At 48.8% G+C, this 16,089-nt stretch overlaps 2 protein-coding genes across 2 annotated transcripts; one reads left to right on the top strand and one right to left on the bottom strand.

Annotated features, from left to right (window-relative positions):
* Nucleotides 1-2,011: 2,011 nt before the first annotated feature.
* N7446_012691 (uncharacterized protein) lies at nt 2,012-2,624 on the bottom strand (the record flags this gene model as incomplete). Its single annotated transcript, XM_058521433.1, has 3 exons — nt 2,012-2,337; nt 2,397-2,444; nt 2,510-2,624. The coding sequence occupies 3 exons, from the start codon at nt 2,622-2,624 to the stop codon at nt 2,012-2,014; spliced, it is 489 nt and encodes a 162-aa protein (XP_058366799.1).
* Nucleotides 2,625-13,545: 10,921 nt separating this feature from the next.
* On the top strand, nt 13,546-15,741 carry N7446_012692 (terpenoid synthase; the record flags this gene model as incomplete). The annotated part of the gene is made up of 5 exons (XM_058521434.1): nt 13,546-13,553; nt 13,733-14,115; nt 14,188-14,467; nt 15,029-15,036; nt 15,338-15,741. 5 exons carry the CDS (start codon nt 13,546-13,548, stop codon nt 15,739-15,741), a joined length of 1,083 nt encoding a protein of 360 aa, XP_058366800.1.
* Nucleotides 15,742-16,089: the final 348 nt, after the last annotated feature.

The raw sequence follows: 16,089 nt of genomic DNA on the forward strand, positions 1-16,089 counted from the left end.
AATCTGCTTCTTTGATCGGCTGGTATATGTGGCATACTGGATCTGGTGGGAATCACTTTCTCACAAGCCCTTTCAAGCTTGTCGGCCCACGACGTATCCATAGGTGTCAGTGTGGTGGAAATTCCAGTAGGGTTGAAGGGAAGAACTTATCAGGTGCCTCGAACCGAAGGCCTGCTCGACTTTGCGCAGCAAGTGACAGTGTTGTAGAACAAATTGCCGGGGGGAGAGGGCGAATTTATAGGTTTCTCGGCTCCCGTCGCGTACGTGCTCTCTTATAGAGCAAACGTTCAAGGACACGACGCTATCCTAAGTGAGGTCTGTTGCAATTCATGCCTTCGTTCTACCGCAACTATTTGCAGCCGAATTTTTGGTGTCATGTTAGATGCCCACCGACTAAAAATGCTAGGGTCATGTTGAGAATTAGTCAAAGTGAGTCGGTTAAGAAACGTTGGCTCACTGTTGAATCTACGGTCCTAATACTGAGGCAATGGAAGCTGTTCGTTCTTTGATTTCACCAAGAGCGCTCACATTTTCATCCTAGGAACATGAAAATTTTCTGGCCTTGCTTGAGTGTTGATTGTCTGAGCTGTGTGTGGTTCTGCCCGTCTAGGCTGCGGAAAGCGTCAGGCCGTGGTCGCGCGGGCACGGGTACTCAACCCGTCACCCGTTGAAGCTTGGCCGTCCTTGTTGACGGGGTTTTGAACCTGTGATCTTGGTTGAGATAGATATATTTTTTTCGATTTTCTTTTTCTGTCCTCTAGATTTTACTCTATTTACGTTTGGGATTTCTGAGCTCTCAAACGAATGTGGAAAATGCGTTGTGATTGAATATATATCTCGTGGACCGTTCATCACCGGAAGCCACTAATATGAGGCACATTCACCAACCATCAACACCACGAGACTGATCACCAGCACCATCATTAAACTGACTGCTAACAGAGTGCTGAGATTGAAAAGCTGACTACGCTGATTGACTTTTATGGTGAAAACGAGACTGAGTACCTAGCCACCGATGTCTTCTAGTCTATAAAAAGCTCCAAGAATTAGTGGACATACTATTGCCCAGATACTCGACTTTCCCCTGCGATCAAGATGGATGCCCCTAACAGCACGCCAGACCAGGAAAAAGAAGGAGAACAACAGCCCAGTGCATTGCCAATCATTTCTGAAAAAGAGAATTCGCAGGAGGCTTCTGATCATGTCCCTCCACTGGTAAGTAAAGCGACTCAGCTTCCAATGCTCTTGCTGACCGTCGCAGCTCTCTCCCTCGCAACAGGAAGCAGAAACAAGACCTGCCTTGGCGACTGAGCCCTTTCAACCTATTTTGAAGGCGCTAGCAGACCTCGAACGCGACGATCCCAAGTCCGCCTTTCCAGCAGGTCGAATTGTCGGACTGTATCGACGCCTATGGGAGTCGTGCGTGTCCAAACACATCGATGGCCAGAACCTAGAGCAGAGCAATCAGATCTTGAAGGAAGCTAGCACACACCTGACTCAAGAAAGGGACGGCCTTCAGCTGCGCCACGACAAGCAGCTATCTCGGCTGCGCTTTTTCGAGCAGGCACTGGAATCATCTCGGGGTCGACTGACTCGCGTACTCGATGACTGGAACCACCCGTCCAGTCTTTCGAAGGAGTGGGCTACTGCCTGGGAGGCTATCAAACTGGGCGAGACTGCTGTTGTGTCACCTGCCCTTGGCAAAATTTTGGGGCGTGAGCCGGAAAGTTTTGAGACCACAATCAAGGCAATGATCAAATGAGCTCTTGACGCTGTGGCATAGTTATACAGGTAGAAGGATCAGGTAACTGCATGAGGATGAAGTATAAAACGGTTCCAGAACTCTGCAAGTTCGGTGTCGCTAGAATTGGTATATATGATACATGTATGTGCAATTGCAAAAAACATGAAGGAGCGAAAGAAGCCTCTTATCACAGAGACTTCATCAAAACAAACAAGCAACTTTCACCAAAGCCCTCGTTAACTCAAGCTAGCGCTGCTCAGCACTTATTTAAGCGGAGTAGTTCTTGAACTCCTTAACATAGAGCTGCTCGGAGCGGTACTCGGCGTTGTGAGCACCGTACCAGTAGATCTCCTGAACAGGGTTCTGGCCGTAGCCGTCAACAGCGAACCAAGCCTTGCCACCGTGGGTGAAGAGGCCCCTGTTGTTAACACCGAAGCCGGTGGTGTTGCCACCCTGGGGAACGGCACTGGAGTGGGGAAAGGTCAGGCCGAGGGGAGAAACGGAGTCCTCGACGATGTAGAGGTTCTGGAAAGCGGTGGGGACACCGTCCTTGGAGGTGAAGGAGACGAGACCGTTGGGGCTGCCGCCACGGACTGAAGAAGTGTGTCAGGATATTGCTTGCAGTGGAACCCGGGTTGGCTGATGGACTTACGGATCAGGATCTCGTGGTCAGTGGTGTTGGCACCGATGAAAGCGTACTCTGGTCACCATTGTTAGTATTCTGGCTTTCAATTTTGGAATTTTGAAGGGGCGAATTGAACGTACGGCCGTCTGTCAGAACGGTCTTGCCGCCCTCAGCAACCAGAGTGAAGGCCGAGGGAAGGGTGGCGGCGCTGATGGCGCTGACGAAGCCGGTGATAGCAGCGATGGAGAATTTCATTTTCAACGTGGATGGTTTGGTTGATTGTGAATTAGAAGGAAACTATACGGAGGGACTTGGTGATTCTTATACCCCAGAGAAAGGGAGCTTGATACGACTTAAGACATGTTTGGACTTGTTGAGGTCACAAAGTTGACCCTCTTCCATTTTAAAATAAAGTGGCTAACTTTAAAATCCTTTGGCTTATTCTCTTATTGGTCGAGAGACCGAAACATGTCTTGCAATCCCTCATAGCGGCAGAATACATGATTTGTACGGCAGATGGCGTCAAGGGCTCTTGTCGGGCTCTGTCTAAATATTGGGTTACAAAATGCCCCCTCAAAGCAGAAAAGGGTCTCTTTCGACCGCAACTGAAGCCACATATCTAGTTACAAACCCTGACTGCCATACAAAACCCCTGAGGGCCCTGCATTTTCGAGCCAAGCCAAGATTCGGGCGTGTTTTATTGGTGACCTCACGCAGTCAAGAGGAGCAAGAAGAGTGTAGTTTGGCCATAACGGGTCACCTGTCGCTGCGGTCGTAGACCGTAGCGTCAGATAGGGCCGTTCGCGCTCCCTTGTGGGGAGGCAATATGTCTGTATTGTAGTGAATTCTATATACAGAGGGAAGGCGGGAGGGACAAAATCAAGACTTGACTGCGTGAGAGATGACGAGCTACCCGCAGAGGTAAGGAACTGACTCTCGTGAGGCAGTTGTAGGAGGAAGAGGCCCTCAGTAGTGTCGGTGTCGATATCACGTGAGGCTACGGGCATTGTGAGGCAACCCCAATAAAACTACTCCCATGCAGCAAAAAGACTAACTATTCTCAGGCCTGATCCCAGTCGCCATCTTGGGGGTTAAAGTAATGCTGGTAAGAATAAAGTACTTTATGGTTGCAGGCCAGGTGCACTAGACCCATCTCTTTCCGCTAGTAACAGTAGGGCTCCGAAAGGAATATGATCATTCATGAATATTCATGAATATTTGCGAATATGAATAATATGAATTGCATAATATGAATATGAATAAGAGACTTATTCATATTGCATTATTCATGAATATTCATGAATGATCATATTTATTCATATACTGAGAGAGCATACATTACCGTTCATGTTGTTACGTCTCAATACAGGAACCCATTTTCATGTGCCTAAGACTCTATAACAAATGCGTTCACCATCTCTAAGATATTACATTCCCATAAATCTTAATATTATCACAATCACTTTTTTGGAACGCTATTTTTGATACTGTCCCTTCAGTAGCATAAGCCACCGCATAGTCTCCGCATTTAGACAGTGTCTCCTGAGCCCCAATACATCCCTGGCATTGCTGAACTCGCGTTCAATCCCTACCTCCGCTGATGGAATTGGCAGGTAATCTCGGGCTGCCTTTGCCATGAGTGGAAAGCTAAATACATTCGCCTTCCACCATTTGAGAACCCATTCCTCGTCTGCATCGTCAATCATATGGTGGGACCAACTCACCGGTGGCGCGTCTAGATATCTATCAATGTCTGAAAGAAGCGTCCGCTGTGATGGCTGTACTTTTCGCAGCGTCCTCCACATAGTCTCGGACATTTCCGGCGGGCGATCCACTACACACGACATGGACAACTCCTGCGGATACTCCCTCTTTAGGAACTCCCGCACTTGAGAGATGATCAGTCCCGCATCTTGCTCGCTCATCTGCGATCCAATCAAAGACGATTTAATACGCGGGTCTAGGACGGAAGCCACGTAGTAAAGAAGATTGGTGTCCATCTTCCTTGCAAACTTGTTCATCTTTTGGATTCCTCTTTCCACCGCATCCCGGATCTCGGTATCCACACCTTCAAAATCACCTTCGGCTTTTTGAACCTCGTCAAGGAGGTCGTCTAGACTCCAATAGATAGGCAAGCTCTCAACAATCGTGGGACAAGATTTTGATACGGAGTTGGTGTGATCCCAGAATGGCTTAAGAACCTTCGCTACTTGTTGAAGAATCGACCATTCGTTCTCGTTTAGTTGAAGGGCGTGAACTTCTGGATGCATCCGAACAAATTGTCCAAGTTCCTTCTGTAGCCGAAGGGCGTCCGCTATCATGATATAGGTTGAGTTCCATCGAGTGTCAACATCGTAGCCCACTTGCTTGGCTGGTGACACATCTTTCCAATTTTGGCGGCGCTGTGGACTGCGGGCAACCCATAGGGTCAGCAGCCGGATCTTCATGATTGCTCCCTTCGTGCTGTGGGCAGAGGTGAATGTTGGGCTACTTTGTGTGGCCATGTCGTCCAGTATAGCCTTCGCCTCTCGAGCTGAGCCGGCCCTCAGGGAAGCGAGTACGTCCCTGCAAATGAGATTTATGACGTGGGCAAGGCAAGGAATGAAGCTCTGCCGTCCACGAAACCGCATAAGAGGTCTGATGCGAAATTGGTCGTCTTTATCGTCATAGTTCTTGAGAAGCTCGGCGTGAAGACTGTCGCAGAGAGTTCCATTGTTGGCAGCATTATCCCCCGTAATTGTGAGGAGCTTTGGCGCGACGTCTAGTTCCTCAAGCATTCTAATCACAATTTCCGCAAGGTTCTCCCCAGAGTGCGGTCCACATATGTCAGTAAACTCCAGAAGCTCTTCCCGCTTCTCAAACTCGGGTGAGATCCAATGGCCAATGATGCCCATGATCGCTATCTGATTCTCCGATGTCCAAACATCAAGAGACAGCGCAAGCGTGCGACTACTACTGGCTAATTCTTCTTTCACGCAAGTCCGGTTTTTGCGAAATTCCTCCTTGATCCTGTTGAAGAGAGTGTCGGCCGTCTTGATGGGTAATATAGCCCCTGTCGCTTCAAAAAGTGCCCTAAATGCCGGATGCTCCACTACCGTAAACGGCTGTCTCGTTTGGACAACCCATTGTATCAGCATTTGTTCAAGGCCCGCCCTTTCTTTTGCAGGTGTCAAAAAACTGTCCAGGGTCGTTCCGATAGTTGACGATGACGTGATGTCTGATCCGGAACTGATGCGGTGCTTAGCCTGGAGATGGGCCAACAAATTCGAAGTGGAGCCATAGCGTGCCGAATCCCTGGATGACCAACTGCACTGCCTACAGACTAAGAGCCGATCCTTCTTTGGTGGCCCACCCTTTCGACGCCAGGTGTTGTCTAGCTCTGTGATCCAGAAATGCTCGAGGGTCCAGCTAGAATATGACTTGGCTTTTCGTCTCTTGTAAGTCGGTGGGCTACTCTGACTGCTAGTCAACCCTGATAGCGTGGGATCTAGCGGTGCGGGCGAAGACCTGGGAATGGGTAAGGACAGCACGGATGGGGACGTCTCTTCGCCTTCTGTAAACTCGGATGGTGCTGGCGAGCAGGGGCTCTCTATTTCACGAATATTTCCTTCCCATGGCTCAGGGAGTAGGGAGGGTGTGCCATTGTTCAGAGCATTGTAGTCGCGACGCGGAAGACCACGCGTCTTTCGCACAAATGGGTTAGGTGAGGATGCCATTCTGTATTTGCCCAGTGTTAGTAGTCCAAGTGGTACCTGGGAGCGAGGCGGGGCACACCTTTAGTATCACTCGACAATACTTGATAGCATGGCGGGTCGGAAATGAACGGTGAGAATGAAACAATGATGGGGAAACACTAGCTGTGCTTTCGCCTGATGCAATCCCAGTAAAGTGGAAAGTTGATAGGTCTTTTCTTTACACGCGGCGGTTTCTCGCTCGCGACTCTCATGGTAAACAATCTGTAACCTGCATGAGAAGTGAGTTAAGGTGGCATGATAAACGCGTTTTTACGTGCCAATAGTCATGGTTATAATAAATCTAAACTTTGGAGTAGATCGAGTGGGAACAAGAGAAGTTATGGTAGTCGATTTAACTAGAGCAGCAAAGATGTGGAAAGACGACTTGTAGATATATATAATTTCGCTCGACTTTCTGTAGCAACCGTTGGTCACCAAAACTATGTTGTGATCTGAAGCTCGCCAAGCACTGCTAATGCTTGGCTGAGCAGCGCTATAGAGAGCTTCAGAGCACTTGGTTGAATGCATCAAGCAACGTGGCCTTTTCATATTGCTAGTGAGCTGATCACGCAATAGTTTCATGAAAGGCATATCGTATGCATTTGACCATTATAAATAGCTATAGAGAAGCCTCCTTCGGGAGGCAGACTTAAATCATCTCGTTTTACTGCCCATTGCTCATGCATAGTGCTTCTCAGACCATTGTAAATTACAACAGGTTATGAGCCCGGCTTCGTCTCCGTAAGCCGGGAATAGCTTCATTCTTGCTATCAATTCTTTACTTGCTTTACCCCTGAGTCCACTCCTCCAACAATGTCTGATAGACGCACCACACGTTCTCAACGTCGCCGTCTCGAGACCGATCACCTCGATTGGAGTGAAAGTGAAGCTCCACCAATGAGCGACGCTTACCCCTCTGATGTTGAAGACGATACGCATACCGTGATCCAGGACTCGGCGCCGGGCCCTTCATCGCGAGCAATTGGCAACCAACCAATAAGAGAGCAGCCAGCTTCGACCTCGCTGCCTCAATATGGGCCAGAGATCACTGGCACCAACCAACCACATGTCTTAGACGCCAGTACAACGTCTGATAGATATAGGCTTAACATTCAAAGTAGGAGAGCACCCTCTCTCTTTACTCAACCAAGTGAGCCAATCCATGGACCATCGGACCAGTCAGAGACCGATGGGCCCCATACAGATGCCGACGTAATGTATCGCAACCGAACTGCGTCGAGCAAGCCGGGAAGAAGCTATACAGCTCACCCGAACGGAACACATACTCCTAGAGCCTCCAGTCGCCATAGTGGAGAGCCAATTCAAAGAACAGCTTCGCGGAGATCTCACTTTTCCACTGGCAATGCACCGCTAAGACGTCTACCAAGCCATCAACCGACGCCGGCAATGACCAATGAAGAGGTCCAATACGCAAGAGCCGTTCGCAAAGCCACCGAGCACATCAAAATAGCTGCGACTATTCATCGCAAGCTTACTGATGACGACAAATTCGAAGCTTTGAAGGGAAAGGAGAACTACACCCTTTGGGTAATGAGCATGCAACAAGTCTTTGAAGACAATGCAATTGAAGCCATTGTATATGGCGAAGTCATTGCCCTCCCAGCCGACCATCGGTATTCAATGATGCAAAAGAAATTCATCAGCCACGCGAGAAAGGTTATTTGCAATCACATATCGAAGCCCATTCTCCAGTTCTTACAACACCGCAAAATCAACCAGCCGCATGCTATTTGGAGAGCATTGGAGCTGAATTATAAGCCGCATCCATACAAAGTAGCTGAAGACGGCATTGCGGAGCTTGAGCGATGTAAGCTGAGCAATTACGCCAGCTTCGACCAATACAAAAACGCCTTTCAGTCTGCATGGGCCAAGGTCCATAATGAAGGCATTGAAAGCGAGCGAATCAAATGCCTTCGGTTCATTCGAAAGCTCGACTCGGAGAAATGGCAAAGCTGGAAGACCAACCTCAAGTCTCGACTCACAGCTTCATCTAACCCTGATAAGGAAATTCTCCAATTCGAGCTGCTCGTCAGCGAGATAGAGAACCAGACAGAGAACGTCTCCAACGAGACATCAAAAGCATACTCAACCGCTGCAACGGGAGAGAAATGCAAGCACTGCGGCCGGAAGCATAAAAGCTCCAATTGCTGGAAGAAATACCCCGAGAAACGGCCAAAAAGAGGGGAAAAGGAAGAGAAAGGAGAAGAAAGAAGATCTCTACTCACCGCCTCCCTCACCGCTTCGCTAAGCGACGAATCACCGTCACCAGCTACTATAGCCCTCTCGGTAAACACCAAAAATGGCCCAGGAGCATGGATATGTGATCCAGGAAGCGATGACCACTTTATCTCTTCACCTCACTACTTCGTGGCTGGCACTGCTAAGCCAATTACGACCACCATAGTCACTATAAATGGACGACAAGAGCAAAACGGGCTTCGTGGAAACGTCGTTTTGACCGTCAAATCGGGCCGTAAAACCAGAGAAATCGAACTCTGCAATACAATATGGTGCCCGACCATACAGTGCAACCTCTTCAGCGGCAACCGTATCTCAAAGAAAGGCATTACAGCCATTTATAAGCCAACCAGGGTTGACTTCATTGAGAAGGACGGCTCGCACCTTACTTCGGGAAGGAAGAATGGCTCACAATGGCTGCTTAACGTCGTTAAAACTCATCAAACTGAGAAAGCAATATATGCCTTGAAAACGACGACAGAATCGGATGAGTTGAATGCCGAGAGCCTCACCAAGGAAGCTCCGCATATCGAGGAAGCTCAACAAATTGAGCAAGCTCCGCCTATAGCAACCGAGCAAGCGTCAAAAGCGTCAAAACCACCTGTTTTGGACCGCTCCCGAGTCAATGTCGACACTTGGCACCGCCGTATGATGCATCTCAGCATTCAGGGGGTGCAGAATACAGCCAAAATCGTCAATGGCATTGACATTGATGGGTTGTCAGCCTCAAAAAGGCCATGCGAATGCTGCGCCATTGGCAAAGCAACTTTGAAACCACGCCGCGCACCTGTGCTTCACCGCTCGAAAAAGACCGGAGAACTCGTCTATATAGATATTGGCGGCGGCGGCAAGCTAAAACCTGCTCTCAATACTGAAGCTCGCTACTGGCTCCTAATGATCGATGATTTCGATGGCTGGGCCGATATTTGCTTCCTCAAGTCTAAGAACGAAGCAAAAGACGCTATCAAGAAGCTTCTTGCCCAGTACGAAAGGGACCACCAAGCCCGAATTGAGCAGTTTGTTTCTATCGACTCGACCAAGGAAATTGGAGCCATTCAGACCGATAATGGGGGTGAATTCATTCAGAAAGACCTCCAAATTTGGGCTGAAAACCGCGGAATCCACTGGCATTTCATTGCTCCATATGCTCATGAGCAAAATGGGAAAGTGGAACGACTGATGCGCATAGTAGCTGAGAGAATGCGATCCGTTTTAGCTGACTCGAACCTCCCGCCATTCCTCTGGGCGGAGATCATGAAGACCGTCGTATACGTCCGAAACCGCACCATTTACTATGGTAGACGACTCGCCGGGATGCCACCAACCACCCCATATGAGCTTCGCCATGGCCGGAAGCCGGATCTCTCTCACCTTCGTATCATCGGATGCCGGGTATTCAGAGTATTTGGCCGAGAGCAGGTGGCTCAAGACCCCGTCGGCAAACATCTCGCCCGCCGCATCGAAATCGGCTACCTCGTCGGTTATGAAGATGACAATGGCGGCATTTTCAAGGTCTACCGACCTTACCCAGTGCGATCAGACGGCACTAGACCTAATGGCGGCACTCTCCACTTAGTGAGAGATGCAATTTTCGAGGAAGGAGAAGACTGGGCCCTTTACAACAACCCCGACCTTCCAGACCCTCGAAACAAGCTTCCTCATCATCAAATCGATGAGCCTATTGGCCATCAAAGCCAACAAAGCCAGGAAAGCTTCAAGGAAGCAGATCACTTGCTCCTCAACCCTGAATCGGACAATGAAGAAAGCTCCGATGAATCTGCCGACAATCTCACCTCTGAAGTAGACGCATACCTAACAAGCAATCAATCTCCTCTCGATATGGCCGAGGAGGACAAGCTATCGCCGTCCAAAACCGACAAGATCATTAGAGCACTAGCTTTCAGACCCTCAGTGATCTCAAAAAGTGACAGAAGGGAAATCCAGGCATGGGAAGACACTACAACGGTATTATTAGCTCAAAAGCTGGCTAGTAATGACCTTCATACCCTACCTCAAAACATGGAGGAAATCCCTACCAAATGGCTCGACTCTCCAGTCTCTCTTGCTCAAGCGAAAGCTTCACCTCTCTGGCCATGGTGGCAGAGAGCTATGCAAGCAGAGATCTCACAATTTGAAGCTCTCGGTGTATGGAAAACGGCGACACCGCCTAAGGGCGCCCGCCCACTTCGTGGTCGATGGGTATACAAATTGAAGACTGATTCAGCGGGTAAACCAGCGAAGTTCAAAGCTCGCTGGGTCGCTCGCGGAGACCAGCAACTTCCTGGTATTGACTTTGACGAAGTCTACGCCAGTACTGGCCGATATGACACCCTTCGAGTGCTCCTTGCCGTCATCGCAATGCGAGACCTTCACACCACGCATATGGACGTCAACTTAGCGTATCTCAATGCAGCTTTGGAGGAAGAAACGTATATGCATTACCCAGAAGGCTTCGAGGACCGCGGAGCATTTTGCAGGCTTTATAAAAGCTTGTACGGACTTCGCCAGTCGGCAGCAAACTGGTACAAAACCCTCTCCGAATACCTCCACTCCAGGCAATTCATGAGCACCAAGGCTGATCCATGCCTTTACGTACGCCATGTCCAGGGGGTGGAATAGTGCTCATCTTCGTCTATGTTGACGACTTGCTGATAGCAGCAACTTCGGAGAAGCTTCTTAACGACACTAAAGAAGCTATTTCAGCAAAATGGTCAACTTCCGACCTCGGTGAAGTGTCATATTACCTTGGCCTTCGCATCAAAAGAGACAGGAAGCAGAGGCTGCTGAGCATTGACCAGCAAGCATATGTTGACGGATTTGCTAAACCAACAACCAAGATAGCTTCACCAAGCCCTCTTACTCCGATGAATCCTATCGCAGTACTCAAGAAAGCTGATCCAGAGCTTCCTACCGACACCTTACGAGGCGAGGAATATAGGAAGACCACTGGCAAAATCGGCTATGCGAGCAACAACTCCAGGCCCGACCTTACCCTCGCATTCTCCATACTGTCGAAATTCAATCAGAGCCCCGACGAATCGCATACCCTCGCCGCCGACCACGCCATTAGTTATGCCAAGAGAACCAGCGGATATGGGATCACTTACGGCAAGGCGAAGGAAGCAGGCAATACTGGTTTTGAAGAAGGTCTAGGGTTGTGGGGGTGCGTGGACGCGAGCTTCGCTTCCGACCCCGACACTATGAGATCGAGAACCGGCTGGGTATTCTTCCTCGCCGGCGCTCCTATTTCATGGTGTACTCGCCGTCAAACCAGCGTCACGAAGTCTTCAGCTGAGGCTGAATACTACGCTCTCTCAGACGCAGGAAGCCAGGCCGTATGGCTGCGTCGCTTGCTAGACGATCTAGGCATTGGCAACAAGGGTGAAGCAGTGCATTTGCTCTGTGATAGCCTCTCAGCTATTGCTCTTACGACGTCCGCGAAGAACCATTCGAGGAGCAAGCATATTGACGTCCATTGGCACTGGATTCGCGAAGCCGTCGAAGATCAAAAGATACGGCTGTCGCATGTGCCAGGTGTCCGTAATATAGCGGATGGCCTCACAAAACCGCTCCCGAAACCGTCATTTGACGAGTTCAGGAAGCAGTTATCCATTTCTCTCATCAACTGAAGAGATATCTTGCTCCATGAGCAAAATGGCATTCTGATTCGACCGATCAGAATCGAGTATTTGGGGAAGTTATTTGACACCCTATCCATTCATTTTAGAGCTGAATTTTATGGCTTTTGAACCTCTGAAATGCTTGCTGCATTCAGGGGGTGTGTTGTGATCTGAAGCTCGCCAAGCACTGCTAATGCTTGGCTGAGCAGCGCTATAGAGAGCTTCAGAGCACTTGGTTGAATGCATCAAGCAACGTGGCCTTTTCATATTGCTAGTGAGCTGATCACGCAATAGTTTCATGAAAGGCATATCGTATGCATTTGACCATTATAAATAGCTATAGAGAAGCCTCCTTCGGGAGGCAGACTTAAATCATCTCGTTTTACTGCCCATTGCTCATGCATAGTGCTTCTCAGACCATTGTAAATTACAACAAACTAGACATTTACCTATAAAAAATCACGAAAAATAATGACGCAGAATACATAGAGCTTACCGAGCCCTACAATATAGGGTATATACTTCAGAACATGGATTGCATGGGAAATATTTTCTACTTATGCTTGACCGAGGCTGTGATCGCACTTGAAATACAAGTTGGCTAGTGGAAACGTGTATTTCTGTAATACAAAAACCGGGGAAACGGAAGATCCATTAATGCGCGCAAAATGCATGATATGAATAATATGAATGCGAATATGAATAATGCGCTTATTCGCGCGAATACGATATTCATTTATTCATATTCGCGGGGTGCGAATATGAATATGCCCTATATTCGCATTCATTTATTCCTTTCGGAGCCCTAAGTAACAGCTGCCAACCCTAATTTCTAGTTAAAGTACGGAGTACCTTATCCTCCACTGCAATAATCCGAAATAAGAAATTGTATAGCCCTTTGATCGCAGAGAAGGGCTGACAGGGAAATCCCCAGAAGCAGCCTGGTGGTTAGCAAGGTATCCCAGAAGCACAGCATCACCGCCCGCGTTGATCATTCCTCGAGAAGCCTGTTGGGTTTGCGAGAACCTGAATTTATGCGGGTAACCGTTAAGTTGAGTCTCATCTCCTTCAATGGAGACCCTCTCGCCACACTCAAGGTAGATCAAGTCACAGATAGCCCAGGCCAGACCAACTGTGCAATGGCTCAAAAGTATGCAGTGCGATTCTGGTCGTCGTGCCCGAGCTAGCCGTTTCGAAGCCTGTTCGGTATCTGGTTTGGACCTATTATTAAAAGTTAATGAGTTATACACTTAATACCAGGCTGGAGCAATAAGGAAAGGATGGGGCACAGTGGGGACATAGTTGCCAGATGGCAGCCAATACATGTGTGCGGCAGTGCGTATTGGCTTACTCCTGCTGCACTGATTTGGAAACACATTTTGCCCCCTAAACCGCTGCACCGGATTTAGCTTATCCAGAATTGACTTCACTTGGCACATTTCAGAACCGAAAAGTTCCCTGATTTTATTGATATATGTACCGACTTTCTTCATCCCTGTGATGCCGTTACTATAAGGCACAGCCCCTTGAACATCCCAATTAAAGCTTGATCGGTTACCGATAATGTCTCTGTATGTCATTCATCTCTGGTTCTTTGATCTCAAGATCCGACTGCCTTCGTGGTTGAGTTTCGTTGAGGTACACTCTGTCTCCTTGAAGTCCAGTCTGACCAACTCCCCGAAAGAGCCTCATGCTCATAAAGAGCATCCCAAGCATTATAGGCAGGTAATCTATGCCTACGATGCTATAGGGGAGCGGTGCGAGGTGCCAGAACTGGAACACGACCCTTTTACTTCCTCGATCCCCAAAGAGCGTTGGTTCCCACGAAGAACGCCATCCTGATCGATCCAGTCGAGCTGGGATTACCATGGATCTCAACGATGAAGGGTTCTCCGCAGTGCATTCACTGGCGAGAGGCCGAGGCTGCTGGCATGGAGCTGATCGAGGAAATCCTTGCGGCGCGCGGAGCTGGAGCAGTTATCCCGGAGAGGCTGAAGACCAATGATAAGAAACGTAAAATGTTGGAGCTCGTGGAGACCGCGGTCACCATCTGTATCTATCTCTACGCGGTCTCCGATGCAACACGCATCCGTGTGCTAACCAAGTCGATTCTCTTCCTTTTCCTTCATGACGGTCAGTTTCACCGGATTTTCCTATTTTGCTAGGATTTATGGAAAGCTAATTGTTTTGGTTGAATGTATATAGATGTTATCGAATCCACCGTCAACGCGGAAGGAAATTCAATTCTCGAAGGCTGGGACACAGATACCTTTCAAGCCGACGAACTGGACGGCCCTTCGCGAAACGACCTCTTCCTGAAGTTCTGCCGTGAGACAATTGCGCTAGACCCGGTTCTCGGGCTGGAATTGATGCAGGACACTGTCCGGTGGGCACGTTTCTCCCGGACCAACAGCTCCAAACCGGGCAAAGCTCACGGCTGCTGGCAAGATTTTGTGGCCTTCCGCGAGCTCGATATTGCTTACGAGTAAGAGAGTATCCCTTCTTAATCCCCTAATCCTTCAAAGTGCCACCCACTGATCGTAGTTGCAGCTTCATGGTAGACCTCCGCAAAGCCCATAAATGGGCCCAGACCCTAGGCCCACGGCCCAACCCACGGTGGGCTATGGGCTCAACCTTCAAAGCCCAACCCAACCCACAGCCCACAGTGGGTTGGGCCGTGGGCCCCCATAAAAACCCATGCAAGCGCTGACAAAGCGGACTCTGTAATCGTTGTATTACGACCTTCCACCAATCGTATGAAGTTCAATTTTAAATTTTAAAATAAAGGGAATACTATGAGTACGCATGCTGATTTTGAACAAAAATCCGATCGGTGGGGGTCGAGATATAACCCAAAAGGTGAATGTTGATGTTTTGATGTTGGATATATATCTAGGTTTTATAGGGAAGCACCACCACTTTCTGGTGAACCTCTGTAATTTTGAAAATTTCTTAATACCGCGTTTTCTCGTGTTCTTTTACGTGACATAGAGAGAATGCTAGTAATTGATTCTAAATCATTAAATCTAATAAAATATTACCTTAGGCATCAGGGTAAGAAACGGACGTAAAACAGAAGTAATTTAATTAATACCAAAAAGGGGGTTCAACTTATCTTGGCATCCAAATTCTCGGCATGTTTGTATTGTTTGGGGCCCATTTGGGCCCCCATTAACGCACAGTGGGCTCGAGGTACAAGCCCATAGCCCATCGATGGGCCTAAGGACCGGGCCCAAAACCCAACCCATTTGCGGGTTGGGTTGGGCTGGGCTTTGGGCTTTATGGGCTCTGCGGAGGTCTAACTTCATGGTCACCGCGGTGCGATTCGGCGCGGCGATTCTATACAAACCCGAAGACCGCCCCGTCTTCAAGTTGATTGAACAACTGTATGTTCGACATTGTCTATACGTCAACGACCTGTACTCCTACGAGAAGGAGTACCATGAGTACCAGAAGGAGGGCGCACCGCTGCACAACTCGGTACATGCGATCGAGCAGGCACTGTCAGTGCCGCCCGTCTCGGCCAAGTCCATCTTGCGCTCCATCCTTTGGGACTGCGAGCGCCAGGTCCGTGAGGAGTATGTGCGACTTATGGCGCTGCCAGACTTTAGCGAGGAGCAGAAGACCTACCTGCAGCATTTGATCGAAAGTTTTGCCGGCAATTACATGTATTCTTCGACGACCTACCGGTACGCACGCCTGTCGGGTAAGTTGATCGAGCCGCCAAACAAGGAATGCATGCTTCGGGATTTCATCTGATTTCCTATTTGAAGGCTGATAGGTGGGCAAAATACATTGCATTTTCGGAAAGATAGAACAGGAAGCTAGTGGCCCACCTCATACACCCGTGGGGTATTGCTCATTCACTATAGAAAGCGTGAGCATCTCGAGATGAATGTGAGGAAATCAATGTCTGTACGCGCACAGCGCAACGTACGCCGGGAAACAAGATGGATTTGCTGGAGAATTAGAAGATCAGGGAATAGGGTAGATGCTGAGCCATCAGCTAGGCACCGACAACAGGCTAGACATGAACGTAAAAATGTAGCTGATGCAACAGATCTAACCCGTTACAATGAATAACAACAAAGTACAAGTTGTATCTAT

Source organism: Penicillium canescens (assembly GCF_028828765.1).
Source record: "Penicillium canescens strain IBT 15451 chromosome Unknown utg000010l_segment0_segment0, whole genome shotgun sequence".
In the NCBI taxonomy this organism is placed as follows: Eukaryota; Fungi; Ascomycota; class Eurotiomycetes; order Eurotiales; family Aspergillaceae; genus Penicillium; species Penicillium canescens.